The following is a 24,719-nucleotide window of genomic DNA, read 5'->3' as shown; positions in this document are numbered from 1 at the left end:
GTTCATATCACGTAAGTTGAAATGAGTTAAGAACCTGTAATTGTCATGTAAAAAACGAGGACACAAACCATGAAAAATCTTGAAACATTGAATTGAAGTAAAATAAATATTTAGCATAGGCAGAGTAAGAAGACGCAGAGATTTGGAAAGATCATTTGTTGGAATAATATATGCAGGCATATGATGTAAATTTGCAATGAGTCGAAATGCTTTTTTTTGCAACAAAAATAAATCCTTAGTGACATATCTTGGAGCTAGATTATAATAAATGTAGATACCATAAATAATATGGCAAAATATAAACTGATAATAAAATGCAATAGCAGATTTTGAGTTCATGTATGGCCTGCAAATAACATTATCATTACTGTTACATTATCATTTATACTGGTAATGCTACTATGTACAGCGCAATATAGGTGTAACCGTGTAAGTGACCATGAATACTGATTCCTACTTTAAGATTAATAGTTAATACGGGTCTTTATTTCCTTGTTGCCCACAGTGAATGCTGTTGTATGGAAATACTGCGAAAACAGCATACCAATAGGGAATGCAGCCAGGCCGTAGGATAAGCATATAATATGTACAAGCAGCAAAATACCCAAAGACATCAAAAGATCCAATAATTCTATGGGTTAATTCTATGGTTTATGGCTTACGCTTTTCTGCACAAAGACATTGTTTACTTGAGGTTAAGTACAGCTATCAACTTAGCTAAATCAATGTACTTTTAGAATAAATATTGTTAAAATATACATGGTTATAGAGGTTTATCTCCCACACAAGGGAAACAACTTTGCTACTGTCGTATGGAAATACTGCAAAAACAACATACATATAGGTAATGAAGCCAAACCACAGGATAAGCATATAATACGTACAAGCAGCAAGATGCCCAAAGACATCAAAAGATCCAATAATTATAAAATGTCAAAAGCAAATTAGAAACTTCAGAATTGGGAGAAATCATTCATAAAAACTGCCTCAACACCAAAAGGAGAACATGCCAAAGGGCGTCAACATCAAAAGGAGAACATGGGAAAGTTGAAGCAATTAAACCTACCAACCACCATCATCAAAAAGTCACCAGAGAAACATTAGAGCCAAGTCAAATGAGTCACATACAGATCTGCCACTTCTGTCAAACATGACCTAGATACCAGGAGTAAGTCACGAGCTCCACCCTACATGTCAACATCACGTGCACCAGCTGAAGACTTACGCAAACAAGATATCTTCAAACGCCTGACAGAAAGCATTGAACTTTAACACTCAACCTACACCCAAAGGCTAACCATCCCACATGCCAGACATCTATAAAAGAGAACAGCTCCAATGAATCAGCATCTCTATCCCCATCTTTAACTCCATCTTTCTCTTTTCCTGAGGACCTCCTCCTCTCCCCTCTGCTTGCTGAGGAGCCTCTCTCTCCTTTATCAGCTGAGCCTCTTCTACACCACTATCTCAACTACCTATCTCTCTACATATAAGGACAGCCATGACTCTCATCTGACTATCGAAACTCGCAGCCGCATGGACCGAGCCAAGCAAACACGGATGACCGTTTGAGTAAGGGTGTAACTTTTATTAGCTATTTTAACCTCTTGTTATTAATATTATTGTTTAGAATTTTGTTAGTTGTGTATTTTAATTGTTAGACTTATAGAATAAAGAATTAATGTTTACTGGCAAATATCAGTATTGCTTACAACAGCTTAACACCTTCACTTGTACCTGAACCAATAATAATCAAATTAATTCTCACTAGCTAAGCAAAGTGCACAAACTAAACAAAGTCAAAATAAAATAAAATAATGTGACAAGCAATTCCAACACTGATGTTGTGTATGGATTCGGATTAGTTATGCATAACATAATTTCTCCACAACCTCATCTAACAATGTGCTCTCTTGCTTTGTCCGAACATTTCTCAAGTTGAAATTTTTTCAGATTGATTACTTATGGACAAACATGGTGCTTCTATAAAACCAAAGAGTTCTTTTAAATACTGATTTTGATAGCAAGCTCAAAAGCCAACAATAACAGCACATTTTTATGTTGAACTCATTACGAGTTTAATTTGTTTAATATAATAGCGAGTTTAACTTGTTAAAGGAGTTACTTCCTCTTGCAAAAAAACCACCGCCTAATAATAGAAGTTTTGTCCCCGTTAAACAGGTCATTAAAGAACTGCAAGCTACATTTTAACATGTGCAACTCGTTACTTTATTTATCTGGTGGCTGCGTCCGTCGTGGTATTCATCGCTGTCATTTGTTTAGCGTTTTAAGCTACATTGTGTATTTACATATTTTTTACAGTCGGTATCTATATAAATATTTCAATTTCTAGAACTTGCAATATCAATTGTGTTCAGTGTTGTTATTTTGTACCGGGTGCCATCGTGTCTAAAAATTACATTGATCGAAACAGTTTTCTTTTAAAGTTAGGAAGATCAAACGTTTCGCATTAATAATACAGGCATAGTAATAATATTCGTGACATAAGGCCAGTTAAGCTTTTCTATTTTTAGCTTGCTGTCTTCCGCTTGTGCTAAATCTGTATATATTATTTCAAAATTACAAAAAAAAAAAAAAAAACAAAACCCAAACAGAGCACTCAAAAGAAATATTCAACTAGATTTTTTAGTAGTCGTTCTGAGTAAATAAAGACTCTTGCACATCTCGTAACAGCAGTCAAGCAAATAATCAAGCCATCTAGATGGAATGCTATTTCTGAGCTTAAAATGCATTCTGATAGATCAGCTGTTCTTAGGAACAGCCGCTAGTGGTGAACCTTGGAACGAAACGTGGAAGGCCATCTCTGACCCCCAGTCATTAAATGCTTTTCAACTCAGCAGCATATCATTGTCTACTCTGCAGAGTATAAAAGCTGCAAAGTGTGTAGCGCTCCGGTTAAGCGATGTTGAACCATTTCAAATGCAAGCACTGCTACCTGCACCTGAAGGACTGCTTTGGACCGTACCACACTGTGTTGTGAACATCTGCTTCATACCAAACCATTCTGAACAGATCTGCCATAAACTAAAAACATTAAAGTTTCATTTTTGTTGTTTTGAACACATACTGCAAACTTTGTGTAATGTTCTTGGTTTCAATAATAATCACAATTTGGCATAGTAGTTACCAGCATATTGCGACTATTTATTCAAATACAAATATCTCCTCAACTAAATAAGCTAGCAAGATAATTTCAGTTCAGATCAGTTTGTCTTATACTCTAATGTAAACTTGTAGAGGCCAATAAGCCATCTGACCAAATTTGTATCTGGCTAAACATATTGTAGTCACAGTATAATTAAGTTTATTTGAAAAACCGTCATCCATGGCGCTGAAAATTACAAACCCTTTTTGGCATAATACTGTCATTTTTAATCACTTCCGACTAACCAGCCTCTGCTATGGCTTTGTGCACTTGCCTTTTTCCAATTGAAAATAGGGTGGTTCAAGACTCATTCAATGAATTTTATTCAGATATACTCCTAAATATGGCGCCTTACAGTGCCTCGCATTGCCCGTTCACAACTCGAGTTGCACAACTCGAGTTGTGAACACGCAACACGACTTTTCAAAAGTAAGGTGCAATATATTGGTATTACAGTAGCGTAACCGTAGATCTGGTTATGTTAACAATGGTATATCAGTAGGCACCCATTAGCTAATAAAAATTAAACTATGTATGTACTGTAAAACTAGAGCTAATAGCGAATTATACTGCGCCGAGTTGTACAACTCGAGTTGTACAACTCGAGTTATATTTACCAACTCGAGTTTGTAAAAATAACTCGAGTTGTACAACTCGAGTTACACAACTCGAGTTCATCAAAAATCCAGGCCGAGTTCTTTTAACAGCAACTCGAGTTCAACAACTCGGCTTGAGAATATCTCATCATTTCATTTTCTCTAGCTATATTTTTTATATATGGAATTTATTTTGGTGCATCTTTAAACGCCGTTGAAATAATTTCTATGTTCATTTTCGGTGTTCATTCAGTTTCTTGTCAGGTTCTAGAGAAATAACTCTTTTTCAATTTGAAAATGAAGTGGCCTACCTCCCACATAGATTGTTTTTTAGTTTGCTTTTTACATTCTACAATTGTTTTTGTCTCGTTATATTTATAGAAATAAATATTGCCAATATAATTATATAATTTAAATGTGTATATATATTTAAATTAAGAGTGTTAAATTTCTGTAAATGTTCTGTAAATGAAACACCCCAATTACTCACTTTGCTTTTTTTACAAACCCGTGTTAGCTTTGCGTATAACACAACGCGAGTTAATCATAAACCCAGGCCGAGTTGTACAATTCGGCAACTCGAGTTGGACAACACGGCAACTCGAGTTGTACAACTCGAGTTGTGAACGCGCAACGCGAGGCACTGTAAGGCGCCATACATAAAACTAATCATTACAAATTTTGGATTTTGTATACATGATTAGAAATGTTATTTGGAGGAGTGGCGCTATATGATGATTTTTCATATAATGAATGAAGAAAATCTGTTGGCATATTTGTGACTGTTTTTTAGTTAGGTTGAAGTCATTAGGTCAACAACTTCGATAATCATGTAATCATAGCATGTTTATTTAGGCTCAACTAAACAATGTTTAGTTGCCTGATGTTTTTCATGTTATCATAACTTTAGTTAAAACTAGTGGTTCATGTAGCTAATAGCATTTTTATTTACTTAGATATAAAAAAATTCAATCCGCACTGCAAAATATCCATAACCTGATGATAGTTTAGCTAGGTTGATATGTTAAAGAAATTGTTGAGACATGCTTTGAGTGCAACTAAGATAAGCTCACTACTAACTGATCATGTCTGCTGCACAGATGAAGAGATACAAGTAAATGCACAAGTCTGTTTTGTCATTAAAAAAAAGATTTAACTGGGAACTAACTTTTGTATATGTATGTGAATTTTAACCTGTTTTGTCTGCTTTTATCAACAGTGAGGTTTGTGGATAGATGGAGGGTCATGTTCCTCCCAATGGTGTGGGAGAGACGAACAATTCAGAGGAACATGAGCGCATAGTTATACTAGATGCAGGATCTCAATACGGCAAGGTCAGAGTTCAATATTAAGTATAGATGTACTATAGCAGCATCAGGGCTTTGTGTTCAGTGATAAGGTTCAGCCATCCTGAAGGATGTTTGTGCAAGTCAAATGTTTGAGTACTCCATGTCTAACAATGATAGGTTAAAGCTGGTACACACTATATCTCATTATGTCGGTGTTAATCCCACAATACATTGGTGATTGATAACATTGTTAACACAATCACAAACCCATATGGGTTTATATCAGCTAATCGTGTTCTCATTACACAATGCGGTTTATGAAATAATGAAATACTAGTCTCACAGCAACTATCATGAAGGAAAATATAGATCAAGCAATTTAAGATAGTCAATGGCTAACGCCGAAGTGGTGCCCATTGCGTCGACTGTTGTGGATGCGCGAGCAAATATTGGGAAAGTTTGACAACTGCAATGTTTTTCAACATATCAGCGGAGCTTCGGCAATGCCATCAAGTGCACCTAGTTAATAAATAATCGCCGAGAGGATAATTCCCTATATAGAGCAATCTTATGCACGCCACGAATGCCAATATTCTTATGAACTCGCTTTTTTTGATAATGTCTGCGCTGGTTGACCATTGGTCAATCAGAATATCTGTTCAATGACATTTCTTTTGCTTGTCAGAGATTTAACTATCTTAAAATGAAAAAATACCTATTTGTGAACAGAGTTAGCGACTGAAATGCAAGTGCTGCAAGAATACTCGCATTTCATTGGCTAACAGAGTTATCCAATGAAATACCAACTCCCAATCATTCTCTAATCAAACAACAAGATGCCATTTGAAAGCATCCACTAAACACATTGGCTTCAGTATCTACATTTACAGGTTGGCATATCATTATGCTGTTATAGTTAACATTTGCGAATCTCCAAATCCTGTTGTTTTATAGCTTTTAGTTACTGTAAGCAATTAATTGTACTCTATGCAAAGGTTGCTCTATGCATTATCTGATAGTATTTCACATTGCAGTCTGAGGTGCTTAGTAATATGTAGTCTAACCTCTACTTATTGTTTTTTTTATAAAAATAATTTTTAAGTAAAAATTTTTATTATTTTTTTGTAAAATTAGAAGAAACAAGGAATTCAAACACAGCACTTTTGAAGCATCGCAGTTTTGCAAGTGAGTGTAAAAATGATGAAATTAAAAATAATATGTGAAGGACAAACTGCAACTGTAAAGTGAAACTTGGGCAAACAGTGTGTAAAATACTCTCTGTAGTAAGTTTCACTTTGCATACACAGTACTATTTATTATACTATCTGTTATGCACAATATCATATGTACTTTATATTTTGTACTCGTACAAAGAAATCCTGTATTTTTTGATTTTGTAAACAGGTGATAGACAGGAAGGTAAGGGAGCTCAATATTCACTCAGAGATTCTTCCGCTGAATACTCCAGCCTCTGACATCAAAGACCGAGGCTTCAGGTTTGTCAGACTTACCTTTGGACTAAATAAACACCCTGTTGGTCAATTGCTACACATACTTTAGTGTAGGATCATGAATAGGATTCAACCTCATTGTATAATATGATAGCTAGATGTCTATGTGTTGAAGTGCTAAAGGCTCAGAACCAACTGCACTGCCTGTCCATTTCTGCTTTAGAAAATATGGAAGCGACTAGCTGTAGCACTGCAGTAGTGTGTAATACTGACTAACAGTCTGTAATACTGCTAGTCAGAATTTTCTTAGTTGCAGTAAAATTGGTTTTTTGTAAGTAGTTGTGATGAAATGCCGATTCCAATTAAAAATAATTAACCATTGTTTTAATTTATAAATTCCAAAGTAATACGGCTGTCTTTGTTGTTCATAGTTTTTGAAGATTTTAGAAAATTTTCTGGGAGTTATAATTCATACTTATATATATGCGGTAATTAAAGTGCTTTATAAAATATTGCAGTGTGTGGGTCTTGAACCTGGGACACTCAGCTTACAATGCCAACATTCTAACACTTGCAATAAAGAACTACCTTCTCAACTCCTCAAATAATCTTTACTATAATAAGAACAGTGTTCCGTAATGTAAAAGAATTCTTGCGTGAGGGAAGAGTTATAAGGACAGGGAAGTTAATAAAAGAGAAGCTATAAAAGTTGACTGCCAAAGCTCTATACCTATGTTATCTATGGCTTATCTAATTTGAAAAAGGAGGCAAGCAATGCCGGGCTCAATTGGCTATTTTAGATCTGATAGATAGATAGATAATCCAGATAATCTGATAGATCATCCGACTTTCTAGCTAGATGATTATCCAGCTTCGAAGTTTTAAAGGTGTTATCTATGAAATAACTAAAACTGGTATTAACACTTTATGTGAAGATTGCTTTTAGCAAGCATGAAACTATTAGTAATAAACTGTGTCATCTAAAGTAATAGTCCATTTTACTGATTTTATATGTACTATATATATATTTTATCTGGCTTGTTATTGAAGTATATTTGAGCTCAGGCTAGCTGCCTTGGTCATCAAGCGATGCCTTAATCTTCAATGACTGTGATTTCAGGCATCTCAATATGTGGTCAGTTGAATGTTTTGCTGAAATTATAGGTTATGAACTTTTTTATTTGAATTTCAGCTTTCAGAGTTTTAGATCTATATTTTCCATTGTTCGCAATTTAGCACATCAAAGCAGTGAAAAATGTTGGTTTCTAGAACTGAATAAGGTCATCTAAGGTCATCAAAGTTGTAATATGCAATGATTAATGCCAGTTACTTCTAATTTCACTTCCTATTTTGCGCTCATCCGCGTTAGTCTGTTTTGCACTGGTGTTTTGTCTCTCAAGCTATCTGGAACCCTTTAATTGGTTTCTTTCTAGCTGTATAATCATATCTGGTGGACCGAGTTCAGTGCATGATGATAACGCCCCCGCTTATGATGGAGAAATGTTCAACATTGGCCTTCCTGTCCTCGGAATTTGCTATGGTAACACCATTTATTTAATCGTTGTGTACAAGGATCAATGTCAGAAGGTTGTAGTTGTGTTCTCTTGCAGTAATTAGTCTTGTCAAGAATAGAATGTTTAACGTTGTAGCATGGTTAATTGTTTTCTCCATCTAAAAAGCGATGTGAAAATGAATATAGAGAGGGTAACTCCAAATAAAAGCAAACTAATTTCAAACATTTTGAATTAGAAATGTAAAAATTTATAATAAAAGTTTTTGTGTTTCTTGTTGTTTTAAATTGTTTCACACTTGTCGATTAACTCATATCTGAACATGTGAAGCCCTGGCTGGGCGCAAGGATGAAATGCGTAGCCGACACGAATTATAAATATTTGTTGTGGCTACACTTGCCAGTGTTTCATATGACACGTCACAATGCCAAATATAGTCCAATTAGAATTGATCGTGTGAAAGCCATCATATCATTGCTGGATTTTCGTTACCAGTATTGAAGTTATGTTGGCAATTAATTATATCATATTGTGATCATTATTTTAAGATTACAGTAAGGCTTGTTGTGTAGCTATTAATATCACTATATTTTTAATTAAAAATGCTATAGGCCAAATCTGAAATTTATGCAAATACAAAAATAGTTTTGAGTTCATAAAATGGAGTGAACCTAAAAAAACAACTTCGTTTTTCAATGCTTTCAATTACCTCAAGAATAATTTAAAAGGTTTCGTGGATATTTCCAGTTTACACCAGTTACCATCACGTATCTGTTACTTGTTTGTTTGTTTGTTTAAATAATTGGCTGTATTAAGTACGGTTGTTGGCATTCAAAATTGAATCTCACATTAAATTGGTTTACTGTTGAAAATAAATAAAATGGAGTTGCTATCAATCATTTTTATTGATAACCACAGATATATTTGCTTCTCTCTTGAACCAAAACCTACAAGTAGGTATTGGTTCAGGTCTTAGTGCATCAACAATGTATTTTGTTGTTCTGTATAGACAGTCGTTAGAAAAACACTATATGTGCTGATGCTGAATACTGTTTGCTATCAGCATGACTATCAATATCTGAGGAATAGCGCAGGCAATTTTGGGTTCAGTGTTGGTTTATTTCTCTGTTCTTTTTATCTAACAGTACTGACCTTGATAGTAGCTAGTTGAACCATCAGAAATACGAAAATGTGAGAATTAGTCCAGTATTTGCTAATTTCCATTTCATAAGTACATAAGTACGTCAAATTTCTACCATTTGTTGAAAATTTATAGTTTTAACTAAGTTTATCAACTCCTGTTATACCTTCAACTAAATCTTTACAATATGGCGATTTTATTGTTCAGTAATGATTTTACGGGTGATTGATTTGTAAATCGCCACTATTTAAAGAGCTACCGCCAATTATATAAACGACATAATCAAGTGCTGGCGATTTATTTCCCATCTGATGGTTTTCAGAGTGAGCGATACTGGAACTAAAACAGCATTGGCCTTTTAGTCTTATAATAAGCTCATTCCATGAAATAAATGTTTTTAATTATCATAGACACAACAGTTTCCTTTTAAGCTAAAATATGAAAAGATTATTAACAAAAATTTTAAAAGTTTTTTACGTAATAATATCACGGTATATCGCAAAGCGTCTATTTGCAATGTTGAATCAGCTGGTGGTTTTTGAGTTGTCCGCTCTCTGTTGAGTGCTAATCTTAACCCTTTAGCAGTGGAAACGACCAAAATGTCGTTTACTGGTTGCGTGGGGAAACGACATTTATGTCGATTTCGGTAGACGTTTATAAAGCTGTCGCCTAGTAACGTTACAAAGGATATGAACACTAGTAAGTTTTAAATATCATCAACAAGATATCGGTCGATGATTTACAATATGAAACGATTATCTGAGAGGCGTGGCTTTGTGCTAAAAGCTAAATAAATCGCGCCTCCTTGGAAAAGAATAAAAGTTGGAAAAACCAGTCAACATCGGCTCGACTTTCAAAACGGTAAAATAAAAGATTATTTGATCCTGCGATCGTTAGTGATTTTTTGTCTGATCAGAATAAAAAATAATTCAAATGATAGAAGTGATGTAAACTTTTTGGACTTTTAATATACTTGGAATATACAGAGAAAACGATCGTTATGGTGGCTCGCACGGCTACGTTATAGCGTTTGACTCTACCGAAAAAAAATGCTTCCAAGCATTTCATACAGGGACAATTGCACATGGTTGTATGTTTTTTTTTAGTAGTAAATATGTTAATGAATGTTTATGTACAAAAAGTTTTGCTCATAGAAATAAATTTCAGATTTGAGCTATGCATGTTCATAAAATATCGATTTTATTGAATTTTCGAAAATAAATTACACGAGTTTCGGTTGTTTTTGGGGGGCTTATACCTGGTCAAAGGCTTAAAGGTTGATTTGCAACAAAATTCACATTATAGTTATTTGGTATCAAAAGATTCACCATGTCTTACTCTGTTGTGTTGTAGGTGCCAAATATGTGGGAATGTGATTACAAGCTCTTACAAGCTAAAAAATGAACAGTTAATGGCGGTCTCCTGTGCAGCTACACGAGACCGCCGTAGTTTGGATTCTCTTTCCAAAACGGCTCTCCTTTCTACGGACAAATTTTGTTCATAGTAGCTTTCAGGTCAAGAGTTTTGTATTTTGAACAGGTATGCAGATGATGAACGTGAAGTTTGGAGGGGAAGTAAAATGTGGAGTGGCTGATAGGGAGGATGGTCAATTTTCTATCGATATGGACACGAGCAGTGAACTCTTCAAAGGTCTCTCCGACAAGGAAGAAGTTTTGCTTACACACGGTGACTCGGTCATTCGCATACCTGAAGGATTTAAGGCTACTGCCCATTCAGGTTCAACTATTGCCGGTATGTTGACAGCTCTAGTTATGGCAAAAACAAAAATAGTGGATATCTCTTAATAGCAACATGCTGAAGTAAAGCTTGAGCCTTTTAGCTTAAAATACAGTTTCCAATTTCAGAGCTGTTCACTCATAGTCGGTTTTCCCATCAATGTGAGGGACTAAAAAGGTTTCTTGAAAAGTGGTCTTATTTAATGAAGAATTCGCTAGCAATAAATGTAACCAACCCTTTTACCCTACAGTCAATGCATACAGCTTTAATTCTAGAACAATAGACATGCAGATAGAGCACTTGTGAGGTTTCTTTGAAAAAGTACATTCACCATTCTGAAACTTTCTTATCTATTCTGGATATATAAATCTCAGTGTTTGTATTTTTGTCATTTTGTGCACCCTATGTCCAATTATAGTGATTAAAATCTAGCGATGACAAATATGATCGAATATGATCTCAGAACTTCCAGTTTGCAAAGCAACAAGCTCATCCATTAAGCTACATGGAATACAATGGATTTATTGGGTAGATAGTCATTATCTGAATTAAAATATGCATAGCGACTCTGTGTTACGCGCAACGTCACTAAAGCTTGCTCTCACGGCTCTTGTTAGTAAGTTTAGCAATACGTGTACTAGCTTACTCAAATTAGCCAATGGCAAATACATTACCTGCCACTGTTTATAAGCTGTTTTAATACCTGTGCAATGCCGGCCATTCACCTAGTAAATTGTAAATCCTTGCCTTGAAATAAAATGACATCTCTGTGTGCACTGTCATACAAGTGTCTTTGTCTCTTTCAGCCATAGAGCACAGTGGCAAGAAGCTCTTCGGTGTGCAGTTCCACCCCGAAGTAGACTTAACTGTGAATGGGATGACAATATTACGCAATTTTCTGTACACTATAACTGGTCTGAAAGGAACATACAAGCTCAAATCTAGGGAAGAACAGTGCATCAAATATATAAAAGAGACAGTTAAAAACAGCAAAGTTCTAGTAAGTTTTATAAAAAAAATTGTTTTCAAGTGTTTCTAAAAAGATTTTCACATGATTTTATGTCATCATGTTGTTCAAGTTCTGTAGGCCAATTACAACACTTCATTGAAGCCCAATCTTGTATATAGAAGCAGGTCCCATGATTCTAAACTGTATTAACCTTCCATCGACTGTGAAAGTACTCGGGATAAGACAAACAATTTTAAAATGAATATCATTTTGAAGCTCTATGCTTGTAGAAATCGGACGAGTATAACTGGGGTGGCTCAGAACCTGGTCACTTGACGGGGCAATTTTCTGTTTTTGTCACATGTCTTGCACATGTCCAGTTGCATTTAATCATGTATCATGATTAATATTAGACACTGGCCACAATGCTATACTCTATCACAGCAATATTGCAATAACCCATTACTAATAGCCCAATACTGTTAAGAAATATAAGATAAGATATTATGCAAAAATGTGCATAAATAGTTGCAGAATCTTGCATAAGATTATTGTACACAGAGAGGTATTTGGAAAATGTATAGAAAAACAGAGAAATGTATAAAAAAAATATAAATCTCGAAAAAATTGGTAAGATTTGGCATGAGATATTAAATATTAGACAAAAACAGAAAATTCCCCCGTCACGTGACCAGGTTCTGAGCCACTCCAGTTATACTCGTCCGTAGAACTCAAACAGAAATCAAATAGAGTAAATAGTTTTTTTAATCAGTGTGTCATTAGAAACTAGTGTTCTGTTTGCAGCCATTTCTCATTTTTGGTCGATCAGAAGTGTCATCCGTATTTTAGCGATAACTCAGGAACTAATCGTCCAATCGATTTGAAACTGCAGAGTTTCACTGGAAATGTATTACCAACAAAACGACCAAAATTTCATAATCCTACATAAACCGGAAACGTAAAAAAAACAAAGCCAAAAATCTATTCGGGGATTGGAATAGAAATCGGGGTGGGAAAACATTTTTCCGAATTATCTCGGTCCCAGGCTGGAAAATGTTAAGCCTTGCTCTGTCACACTCACTATCTCTTGCGATGTGACACTGGTGGCAGGTGCTTATGAGCTCATGAACAAATGCGTCATTCATTTAAGCCTAACCAACAGCTCACAAATATATGCACTATAAGTTATTAAAATTGCACGAACTGTGGTTTCAATAAAGTTTTTGTATTATTTCGGCTCAATTTTACGCTGTAGCAACATTTCAAAGTCTCAACAATGAACGTTTTAGAAATAATTACAAAAACAGTTGGTTCACTCTATAGTTGTATTATAATAGCTTTATATCTAAAGATTGCCTAATCAAAAGCCATATTTATGGAAGCAGAGCATACACTGATTTGCTTCTAAAAAATGCCTACCGAAAATACATGTAGTTGGGTTTTTGTTGACAGTTTTTAAATGTTCAATTTGTGTTAGACAGGGCTTTATCCCGAATCCTGTGTAATGTTTTGGCTAACACTGGAAGGCTAATGTGAGGTGAATATATACAAGACAGTCTCTTTTCTTTTGTACTACTCGCTTTAATGTTTTTTTTTGGTTTTGTGGATAAAAATGGGAGATTTTTGTTTATAATCTAAATTAAAATCTAAATTAAAACTCAACTAGTTATGACCATTTTCTTACCAACTAATTCAATAACAAGTCATGAGAATAGACTATGGCCATGGGAATTGTTAAGTTTCTTAGCAGTGAATATCTGAAGAAGTTATTTTGGCTAAACAACATACTCAAGTTATACTGGTGGAAGTATTTGTTGTTACTAATAGCAGTCTACCTTGAACAACTGTTTACAAAAGCATCTGATACGTGATTTGCGACACAATAATACATAACCTACAGCTTGCAGTTTATAAGTTAGTCATGACCTGTTTTGTAAGAGTAAAATTTATTTTTGCTTGAGAAAGTTTGACCGTGCTTTTGATCTACCATGATTGGTTAGGACAACTGGACAATCATCTGCAAGTTAGACTCGATCAAATTTTTCAGCACATTTCAAGTTGGGTTAATATAGAAACTCTTCGAAAATCTTTGCCTGATTGAGATTTTGGCAAATTCTGCCTTAAAGATGTGGTTGCGTCAAATTTAAGTTGATCTTAAAAGAAAGCATTTTTTTTCTCTATCAGTTGATATGTTGTTTGTTGTGTTACGCGATCGCATTGCCAAGATATTTGAAGATTAAAACCGAAAAAATCTGATCGTCGTAAAAACGCTCAGGCCACAAAAACGTGCCCAGACTTGCCCAAAATGATGTCACGCGTTAGGCAACCTGTCTCTATCTCTCGTATTCACATCGGCTATTTGCGATAAGAGTCTAGTCTTACGCGGCTCTATTGGCGTATATCTTATTTTGTATTTGCTCATGTTGGCTAGAATAAAATTTTAAATCCTGCTACAGATGCATTATTATGAATGTTTCAAAGGCCTCAAATAACGAAAATTGAAAATTTGTTCTACTCACTTTCTCCAAATGTTGTGAAAACATTTGGGTACCGACTACCAATTCTACCGGTCTACGGTAATTCTGTCAAGTCAACTATGTAAAACGCGGTCTTTGTATCAGCTCAGTTCTGCAGCTACACATACTAACGATATACAGCCTTCCATAAGCCCCGCCCACATTATGTCGCCTATCCTTGGGGCGGGGCTGTATATCATTGCCTACACCGTCTACATACTAGTTTCTTACTAGTAGTATTACCGAATACTACCGAAGTGAAATAAGCAATCCACGTCTTTGAAAATAATATAGACAGGGATAGAGTTTTAAGGATGAGAAGTCTGCTGCAAACTGGATTTGAACTCACCTTCTCCAGTTCTGCGGACATCCATATACCATATCCAATTCACTACAATATTCTGCAAATCATGTTTTGCATTATCTTCAACAATATTATTTTATTATATAATTTTTACAAGCAAAAATATTTTCATCTCGGCATAAAGCTTTTATTAAAAATATTCATCAAGTCGTGGCCACTCACATAGTATTAGCTGATGCAATAAGACAAATTCATCTACTGCAACAAACTCAAACAAAACATCATGGCTTATGCAGCACGCATTCAAGTCTCTCTTTCCCCTTTATGGCAGTTTCCACACTGACAAAGCTTCTTCGGCTGGTGGGACGACATAAACATTCTGTAATCAGTAAAACAAATGCAATAAATATATGTCATTCATAGATATGTCATTCTAAAGCGTATCTATTGACAGCTTCCAAATTGGGAGTTAAATAGATCGCGAGTGTAATTTTAAAAATGAATAAACATTTAATAAAGGCACAAGTACACCAAGCCAACTATTCGAAGCTTTGGTTCTGGAAATTGAAGATTTGCAATGATCAATCGATTTTACCCACTTCCTACGAATAAAAATAACTTGTAATCATGACTCTAATTTACCAAAGAAAATTCGAAAAAAATATTATAGCTAGGTAAAACGGCAGATAAGCTATGAAACGATGATTGGAGATAGTAAAGAATTATCATTTTATTTATTAGTATATGTATTTATGACTATAAAAATATTACATTTACTTAAGTATAGAAGACTCTAAGTTAATTTACCTCCATTCTGTCTTCCTCTGCAGCAAAACGCTGCTGACGCCTGTCAGCTTTGACCATAGGCTGTCTACTCCAATCTTTTATTAAAAGTTGCTCAGATAACTCTGAGTCGCAGTCGCTCGAACTTGAAGCCATTTTAAAACTATGTATAACTTAGTAATTGTTGAAACGTTTTACGAGTGATAACATTTATTACGGCCTATATAAAAATTTCGCGCTCATGATTGGCTAACGAAGCGACCTCATATTTATCGCTCGTGGTTTCGTTTCAGATACCTTGCTTGTGACGTCACGAAAAAAGCACCCGCTGGAATGTGAGCTTTTTAAAAGAGGGCCTCATTCAAACGAATATATCTCTGGACAGGGTTGGTCTACAAAGACAAAAATGGCATCAAATTGTAGCTGATGTTTTAGCCTTTCATGGGTTTTAATTTCATTAAATTGAATTTTTTGATGCAACCACATCTTTAACACCGGCTAATGTATACACAGCTTGATTCTCAGTCAATTTTGGAAGGTCGCCAAGCTTTCTTTCCAAAACAGGTTCCCTCCTTCTGACCAAAGTCTTACTTCCGTGGATGTAGTTTCTGGTCTGTTTATTATAGTGCTTTTAAACGATACTGGTATTCATCTTCCATATGGCACACAGATTGTCTGTGATTTGCTTTCTCATACCACAATTTAACAATGCTTGCATTACAACATGCGGACGTATCTACAAAGTCATTTTTAATAACCTTGCAGATGCTTTTATCCGGAGGGGTCGACTCAACGGTGTGTGCTGCCCTTCTTCATAAGGCGCTGCCTGATGACCAGGTTATAGCTATTCACATTGACAACGGATTTATGCGAAAGCAAGAAAGCATGAATGTAGAGAAGCATCTCAATGACCTTGGCCTCAAAGTTAAAGGTAACTAGGGCTAAAGGTAACTAGGGCTAAAGGTAACTAGGGCTAAAGTTAATTAGGGCTAAAGTTAACTAGGGCTAAAGGTAACTAGGGCTAAAGGTAACTAGGGCTAAAAGTAACTAGGGTTAAAATAAGAAGCAAATTCTCGCTGCATAACTTGAGGGTTCAATGAATTTTAAAATTGTTCGATTAGAATCATTCACGAATGACCTCCTAATTAATATAGCAACAACTACTTTATTGATCGTATATCAATGAAAGGAGGGGATAACTCCAATTATTTCCATATGTGCAGTTCCTAACGATTGCTTATCATGAATCGTCAGAGGTGTATGCGTAGAGAATTTAAAAGCAATTCAATTAATTTCTTTTGCAAGGAGACTATAGTTTGACCTTGAACTTGTTGTAGTTAATAAACAAGTTAAAATTAGTTGTTTGCGTTAGTAAGTCTAGGGGTTCCATTGGTAAGTAACTCCAAAACTTCTTTTATAACACTCACTGGAAAATAAAGTAATGTTATTATATGTCGATGTGCAAATGTACTTCATACAGTCCAAAGCACACTTTGGCATGTTAGAATGTGAACAATATTATTACTGATCATTCTATTGTATTTATCTCTTGTTTACATACACTTATTTATATGTTTTAAATATCACATATATTTATTTATAATATTTAAATATCACATATATTTATTTATAGTATTTAAATATCACATATATGTATTTATAATATTTAAATATCACATATATTTATTTATAATATTTAAATATCACATATATGTATTTATAATATTTAAATATCACATATATTTATTTATAATATTTAAATGTCACATATATTTATATATAATATTTAAATGTCACATATATTTATATATAAGATTTAAATATCAAATATATGTATTTATAATATTTAATTATCACATATATGTATTTATAATATTTAAATATCACATATATTTATTTATAATATTTAAATATCACATATATTTATTTATAATATTTAAATGTCACATATATTTATATATAATATTTAAATGTCACATATATTTATATATAAGATTTAAATATCACATATATGTATTTATAATATTTAATTATCACATATATGTATTTATAATATTTAAATATCACATATATTTATTTATAATATTTAAATATCACATATATTTATTTATAATATTTAAATATCACATATATTTATTTATAATATTTAAATATCACATATATTTATATATAATATTTAAATGTCACATATATGTATTTATAATATTTAAATATCACATATATTTATTTATAATATTTAAATATCACATATATTTATATATAATATTTAAATATCACATATATGTATTTATAATATTTAAATATCACATATATTTATATATAAGATTTAAATATCACATATATGTATTTATAATATTTAAATATCACATATATTTATTTATAATATTTAAATATCACATATATGTATTTATAATATTTAAATATCACATATATTTATTTATAATATTTAAATGTCACATATATTTATATATAATATTTAAATGTCACATATATTTATATATAAGATTTAAATATCACATATATGTATTTATAATATTTAATTATCACATATATGTATTTATAATATTTAAATATCACATATATTTATTTATAATATTTAAATGTCACATATATGTATTTATAATATTTAAATATCACATATATTTATATATAAGATTCAAGTATCACATATATGTATCTATCATATTTAAATATCACATATATTTATTTATAATATTTAAATATCACATATATTTATTTATAAGATTTAAATATCACATATATTTATTAATAATATTTAAATATCACATATATTTATTTATAATAGTTAAATATCACATATATTTTTTTACATGTTTTATTTACATATTGAATTTATTTACGTCCTTGAATGATGCTATTGCAGGCAACATTGTCAATTACTTCCATACATTATCCTAATACAAGTAGGGTAGTTCATGTATCACAGGCAACTTTTTGCTGGAGCTATTTCATAGCAATTTTATTAGAAAGGCAACTGAGTATGTTTCAGAGTTAGATATTGTAGATCCTTTAACTAGGACAGAACCTTCCAGATCATTGGCAGGATTCCAACTGGCCCACAGAATATGTATAAGATCATAGTTTGGAGTTGAGTTATTCGTGTACACATACACAGTAGTGCACTACTAGTAGTAGAGCACTACTACTAGTAGTGCTCTACTACTAGTAGTGCACTACTACTAGTAGAGCACTACTAGTAGTGCACTACTACTAGTAGTGCACTACTAGTAGTGCTCTACTAGTAGTAGTGCTCTACTAGTAGTGCACTACTAGTAGTGCTCTACTAGTAGTGCACTACTAGTAGTGCTCTACTACTAGTAGTGCACTACTAGTAGTGCTCTACTAGTAGTAGTGCACTACTAGTAGTGCTCTACTACTAGTAGTGCTCTACTAGTAGTGCACTACTAGTAGTGCTCTACTACTAGTAGAGCACTACTAGTAGTGCACTACTAGTAGTGCACTACTAGTAGTGCTCTACTACTAGTAGTAGAGCACTACTAGTAGTGCATCACTTGCATTAACTACCATTTGTTGGTAAATTATGACTCATGGCTGTTTATCTGGCCTATGAAAATTCTCACATTTACCTTAGAATTTTTGGTTTGTGCTTTAGCCATATCCGCTGCACAGCAGTTCTACACGGCCACAACGTGTGTGCCAGTCAACGGAGACCACCCAAACAAACTCAAACGAAAGACTCAAATGCTAAACTCTATTACTGACCCTGAGGAAAAGCGAAGAATCATTGGAGATACATTCATGATGGTACGTCATATCTATTGTTGATACAATATGACAGAAAATTTGTGCTAATTTTTATTTCGACATATGAAGATAATTCCAACACAGCATATTCAACATTTCTAATAATATAATTGTTGAAATGCTGTGGTGTGGCTGCGCTATTGTTTTTATTATATTGTTTTTGTTGAGCGAGTGATTTTCGTAGGAATTTTTCGATGCTTACTTGGAAATATAACGAATTGAAACAAAAATATAACAATTTATACGTTTAAAAAAGTCCTATGTAAAGTCCTTGAACTGTTTTATTTTCTAGTTTATGCTGAAACTGATTGTGGTTTGTAGGAATGTTCTGAGGAGGCATGTTGACAACTATGTTTTACTTATGTGCTTTGTGTAAGGAAAATTGACAAATTCGAAGGAGTTTACATTTTACATCTTTTAGTTGATCCTAACTAATGCCAACAAAAGCAGATCAGGTTGTGTAGAAAAAGAATTAACATAAATACATAAAATAATAACATGGGAGTTTGATATAATTTAAAAAATAAATTGTTATGATATAAGGATGTTCCAGATATGGGGCGGGCAAGATGTTCATGTCTGGTATGTTCAGGGGTTTTTGTGTGTAAAGTGTATCTATGAAGTGGGTAGTTGGTGGGGTGTATGGGATAGTCTGTTATAGTCTGTACAGTATATTGCGGGGCTCACATTGTTGTTCGCATAAAACCGAGAAACATTAAATTACAAAAACTACGATCTGATCAATCTTAAGCTATGCTGTTCATGCAATATTCAATATAAGCCTGTAAATTGATAAGTTGTTTTCATAATAGGTAAATAAAGTTCAACTCGCAGCAGAGCTCCATGACTTTGATCAACAGGGATAGATATTAGCTTACCTATATTTTGCATATTTAGATGAAGTTTCATAAAAAAAGTCTGTTATCAAGATATGACACAACTGTGGGTTTACAATAGCATTAATATATTAACAATATATTTTGTATGCTTATTAAAGGCCACCTTGGTTGCTGACATTTAAAAAAGCTTTTACTCCCCTGAAGTCCTTGTTTATTAAACGTGGATGTCAAAAAAATTGGCGCAGGTTACACGATGACGACAAGCCCAACGCCACGACTAGCTATGCTATTGCGTATTATGGGCTTCATCACTCCTCCAGATCTTTTTTGTTCAACTACTTTTGTTGATGAAAATAAATCCCAAAAAATTATTTTCTGCCTCGACAGAAAAAGGTGATTATCTTCTACAAACAAATTTTTTTTTCCAGCAAGTTGTTGGTAATATTTTCGAACCAACATTGAAGTAAATTAGCCCAGTTTAGCTGCCTTTTCAAATAACCCGCTTTATTATATAGATGCTGGCATAGTTCAATGCAACTAGAAAGTTGTTCTCTCTTGCACCTTTTAGTTTAATGATTGACAGATAGCCAATGATGTCATTGAGGAACATGAGCTCTCTCCTAATGAGTTGATTCTTGGGCATGGCACTTTACACCCCGCCCTGACTTCTTTGAAAGTTTGATATCTGTTGTCCTTAGTTCAATGCAACTACAAAGTTGTTGTCGCTTTGCACCTTTTAGTTTGCTGATTGACAGGTAGCCAATGATGCCATTGAGGAACTTAGGCTCTCCCCTAAGGAGTTGATTCTTGGGCATGGCACTTTACGCCCGCGCTGACCTCTGAAAGTTTTATAGCTGTTGTCCTTATTTCAATGCAACTAGAAAGTTGTTGTCTCTTGCACCTTTTAGTTTACTGATTGACAGATAGCCAATGATGCCATTGAAGCACGGGCTCTCCCCAAGGAGTTGATTCTTGGGCAGGGTACTCTACGCCCCGAATTTATTGAAAGTTTGATAGCTGTTATCCTCAGTTCAATTCAACTAGAAAGTTGTTGTTTCTTGCACCTTTCAATTTACTGATTGACAGGTAGCCAATGATGTCATTGAGGAACTTAAGCTCTCCCCTAAGGGGGTGATTCTTGGGCAGGGTACTCTACGCCCCAGTCTTATTGAAAGTTTTATAGCTGTTGTCCTTAATTCAATGCCACTAGGAAGTTGTCGTCACTTGCATCTTTCAGTTTACTGATTGACAGATAGCCAATGATGTCATTGAGGAACTGGAGCTATCTCCTAAGGAGGTGATTCTTGGGCAGGGTACTCTACGACCCGACCTCATTGAAAGTGCTTCATCTCTCGCTAGTAAAGCTGCCGATGCTATCAAGACTCACCATAATGATACGGAGCTGGTGCGAGAGCTTCGAAACCAGGTGGATTACCTTACTCTATGCTGCTATTGGCAACTTTTGTTAGATTTCATTGTGTTGATTGGTTGACCAGAAGGTCAAGGTGCTTACAGATTCTTTAAAAAGTATATCGTTGAATTTGAGTGTGCAATGAGTAATTGCCATGGTCATAAACCTGTAGTTGTCTTCCATGTCACTTTCAATGGTAAGCAATCGAGACAGTAGTTACTCTATTTATTGGTGGAAGACCAACGGATAAGTTTAATAATAATGATAATAATGTTAGCATTATTCAATAATTTCTGTTAACCTACAAGCAATACATGTTTTCAAAGATCTCAGGCTAAAGTTTGAGAGACATACTTTCTGTAACTCAGTTATCATATGCCATCGCATGCCGCAATAATTTTAAAAACTGCAATAATTGTTCTTAAATTTTTTCGGATAAGCAATTAAAATTTTATTTGCCTACCACATAGACATAGTCTTTGGGTGTAAGAAATCTGAAAGCTCCCTTGTTTTATCTAACCTTTCTAGCAATATTAGACTCGTAAGTTTCGAAAGTTAAAATCATTGTTGGTAGGGACGAGTTGTGGAACCCCTCACAGAATTTCACAAGGATGAAGTTCGAGAGCTTGGCAGAAGTCTTGGTCTACCTGAAGATGTCGTTGAACGTCATCCATTCCCAGGTGGGTGGTTGTGTGTTTGTAGAACATTATTATAAACACTTTGTAGCATTCATTGTTGCGCACCCAATATATTCATTGAACCTTTTCGCGAACAACCTTTGTCGCAGGTGGCTATCAAAGGTTTTCAGTCAAGCATTCAGCGAATTTCGGCATCTTGACAATTTGTCAACCACAGACAGGTGACATAATGAAAGATTCCGAAATAGCTCAATAGAAGCAGCCTTGTATTTGCAGTAACACATCCGAGGTATTTTGGCATTTTCCATACTAGTTTTTAATATTTTGAAAGCAAATTCACTTTTGTTTGCTACTTTCTACCTAAAACTGGCTCACATTATCGTAAACTGGTGCTAGCTGTGTAGGAGTCCTAGACATCATAAAAAATCCTCGCATTCAAACTCGTCTCAAATTTATTTCAGACAACGTAAGACTACGATAAAAGTCATCAATGTAATAGCAATTGCAAGGCTTATTCTTTTCTGGCTTCGCTGAGGTTTTTGTTCTGCAGGGAAACAATAATTTTGGCAAAAATATTTTAAAAGGTTAGCAACAAGCTTGTAGTAAGAGAATTTCTAGCCTGTATTTTATTGAGATTATAATGCTATTAAATAATACCAACCTTTTAATAAAGACCTTTGTCATAGATGCTTCTAGAGGGTTTTGAAAACCTTGATCTTTGAGCAATACTTTTTCAAGATGAGCTAAATTTAAAGTATGTCGTAACTGTCTGTCCCATAAACACTCAAACTGGAAAATAAAAATTCAGACCTAGTATAGCTAGATGCCTGGTATCTCATTTACAATCAGCGGCCCAGTGTCACGGTGATGTTGCATGGCTTGCTCGAACTTTTCAACTTGAAAAATTTCTGGGATACTCAATTTTGGGAAAAGTACGTATCTCTCACGCAGACAAACAGACAGACAACAAAGTGGGATTTATGAATATAGATTGCATATGACCAATCATAGTCAAATACTGTGTTATGTATGCGCTTTTGTGGCATATACATTTAAAACATTTTGTAACCAATTGTCAAGCAAATGGAAAAGCCTTTGTGAAAAGCTTAATATGACCAAAGTGGTGAATAGAAACGGTTGGCCTTTAAAAAGGACCTAAAGATGGATAGATACTTGTATCTCTTCCTAAATAATTTATGTTTGGGAAAAGATTTAAACTGTGTCTTTTGTTTCGGTTTGCAAGTTATGAACAGTTCTATTGCTATTCAATGGAGTTTGCATGGTTGGGATATGGCCAACTTTGTGAATATGTAGGGATAGACAACTCTAACTGACAGTTGTGATCTGAGTCAGTAGTTACTTGTTGAGGAGGCAAGCAAGCCTTAGCAAAAAAACTAAGAATATTATTACTAGAGGCAAACAGTGTTAGACGAATACAAGTAGATTTTTGAAATTGTTCATATGATATTATTCGTACGATATTGTTTGTACGATATTGTTCGTACGATATTGTTCGTACAATATCGTTCGTATGATATCGTTCGTACGATATCGTCCGTACGATATCGTCCGTACGATATCGTTCGTACGATATTGTCCATACGATATTGTTCGTACGATATTTTTCATACGATATTTTTCGTACGATATTATTCGTACAATATTGTTTGTGCTTTTAGAGTTGTAATTTTCTAGTGTTACGACTGTCTACAATGTCATCAGATTTTCTATCCGTATCTATTCAGATTCACCTATGACTCCGGCGTCGCTAGGCTCAGATAGCACTTAGATATGTTCAATGATTACGTTACAGGACCAGGCCTTGCCATTCGTGTTTTGTGTGCCGAGCAGCCATACAAAGAGAAAATGTTTTCTGAGATCTCATCTCTGCTTAAAGTAGCTGCAGACTATTCCAACTCACTCAATAAGGTACTCATCCGTTGTTGGAATATTTCTATCATATATTCTGCTTTTGACAATTCTCCTATAGCCACGTTGTTACTCTGGTGTGGTTAGATTGTCAACCTGCAGTTAGTCTAAAGCCAGCTATAGCTTTACATACACTTCCTGTCACCCACCTCTGAAGGGGCAAATACCGTAAATTCCGGCATAAACGTCGACCCGGCGTATAAGTTGAGGTCTAAAGTTTGGTTTAATAATCCTGGTTTTGACATGTACTTGCTTGATAAGTCGACACCCTTCTCTGGCTCAAATCGTCTGATCGCTAATAGTTCAGTCGGCATCAGAAGCGGGCGATGCGTAGCTGACAAAATAGCATTCAAAAACTCCATCAACAAAAATTTCCATGGTTTTTGGCGCCGTCAGTAAAAGGTAACAATAATTAACAAAGAACGAAAAATGACAATCCTAGTGAAGACCACAAGGCAGAAAAAACAATACTTCATCGTATTGGCCTGCCTCGCCAATAGAACAAAACGGCAATTTTTGATAATATGAATGATTCTAGCAAAAAAACCATGCTGCAAAACATATTTCTGTCAGGATCTCATGTACAAGAAAAATGATGGTTGGATGATAGTGGATGTGTCAAACGGATTACCGAATGTGAGCATGTCAGCAAATACTACAAAAAAGGATTACA

The 24,719-nt window shown here is 34.3% G+C and overlaps 1 protein-coding gene across 2 annotated transcripts in view; it reads left to right on the top strand.

Annotated features, from left to right (window-relative positions):
• The first annotated feature begins 2,305 nt into the window (after positions 1 to 2,305).
• LOC137404670 (GMP synthase [glutamine-hydrolyzing]-like) overlaps positions 2,306 to 24,719 on the top strand; it is a 37,269-nt gene continuing 14,855 nt past the window's right edge. For both annotated transcript variants that reach the window (XM_068090897.1, XM_068090896.1), the window contains exons 1-11: positions 2,306 to 2,325; positions 4,982 to 5,096; positions 6,456 to 6,547; positions 7,936 to 8,042; positions 10,694 to 10,906; positions 11,698 to 11,891; positions 16,209 to 16,374; positions 19,078 to 19,229; positions 21,321 to 21,494; positions 22,054 to 22,159; positions 23,931 to 24,046. In XM_068090897.1, coding sequence (XP_067946998.1) covers positions 4,998 to 5,096; positions 6,456 to 6,547; positions 7,936 to 8,042; positions 10,694 to 10,906; positions 11,698 to 11,891; positions 16,209 to 16,374; positions 19,078 to 19,229; positions 21,321 to 21,494; positions 22,054 to 22,159; positions 23,931 to 24,046 — 1,419 coding nt within the window. In that variant the 5' untranslated portion in view covers positions 2,306 to 2,325; positions 4,982 to 4,997. The remainder of the gene's footprint in view (positions 2,326 to 4,981; positions 5,097 to 6,455; positions 6,548 to 7,935; positions 8,043 to 10,693; positions 10,907 to 11,697; positions 11,892 to 16,208; positions 16,375 to 19,077; positions 19,230 to 21,320; positions 21,495 to 22,053; positions 22,160 to 23,930; positions 24,047 to 24,719) is intronic.

This window comes from Watersipora subatra, chromosome 9 (assembly GCF_963576615.1).
Source record: "Watersipora subatra chromosome 9, tzWatSuba1.1, whole genome shotgun sequence".
Classification (NCBI taxonomy): domain Eukaryota; kingdom Metazoa; phylum Bryozoa; class Gymnolaemata; order Cheilostomatida; family Watersiporidae; genus Watersipora; species Watersipora subatra.
The sequence above is the reverse complement of the archived record's forward strand: the minus strand, read 5'-3'. Positions and strand labels throughout refer to the sequence as shown.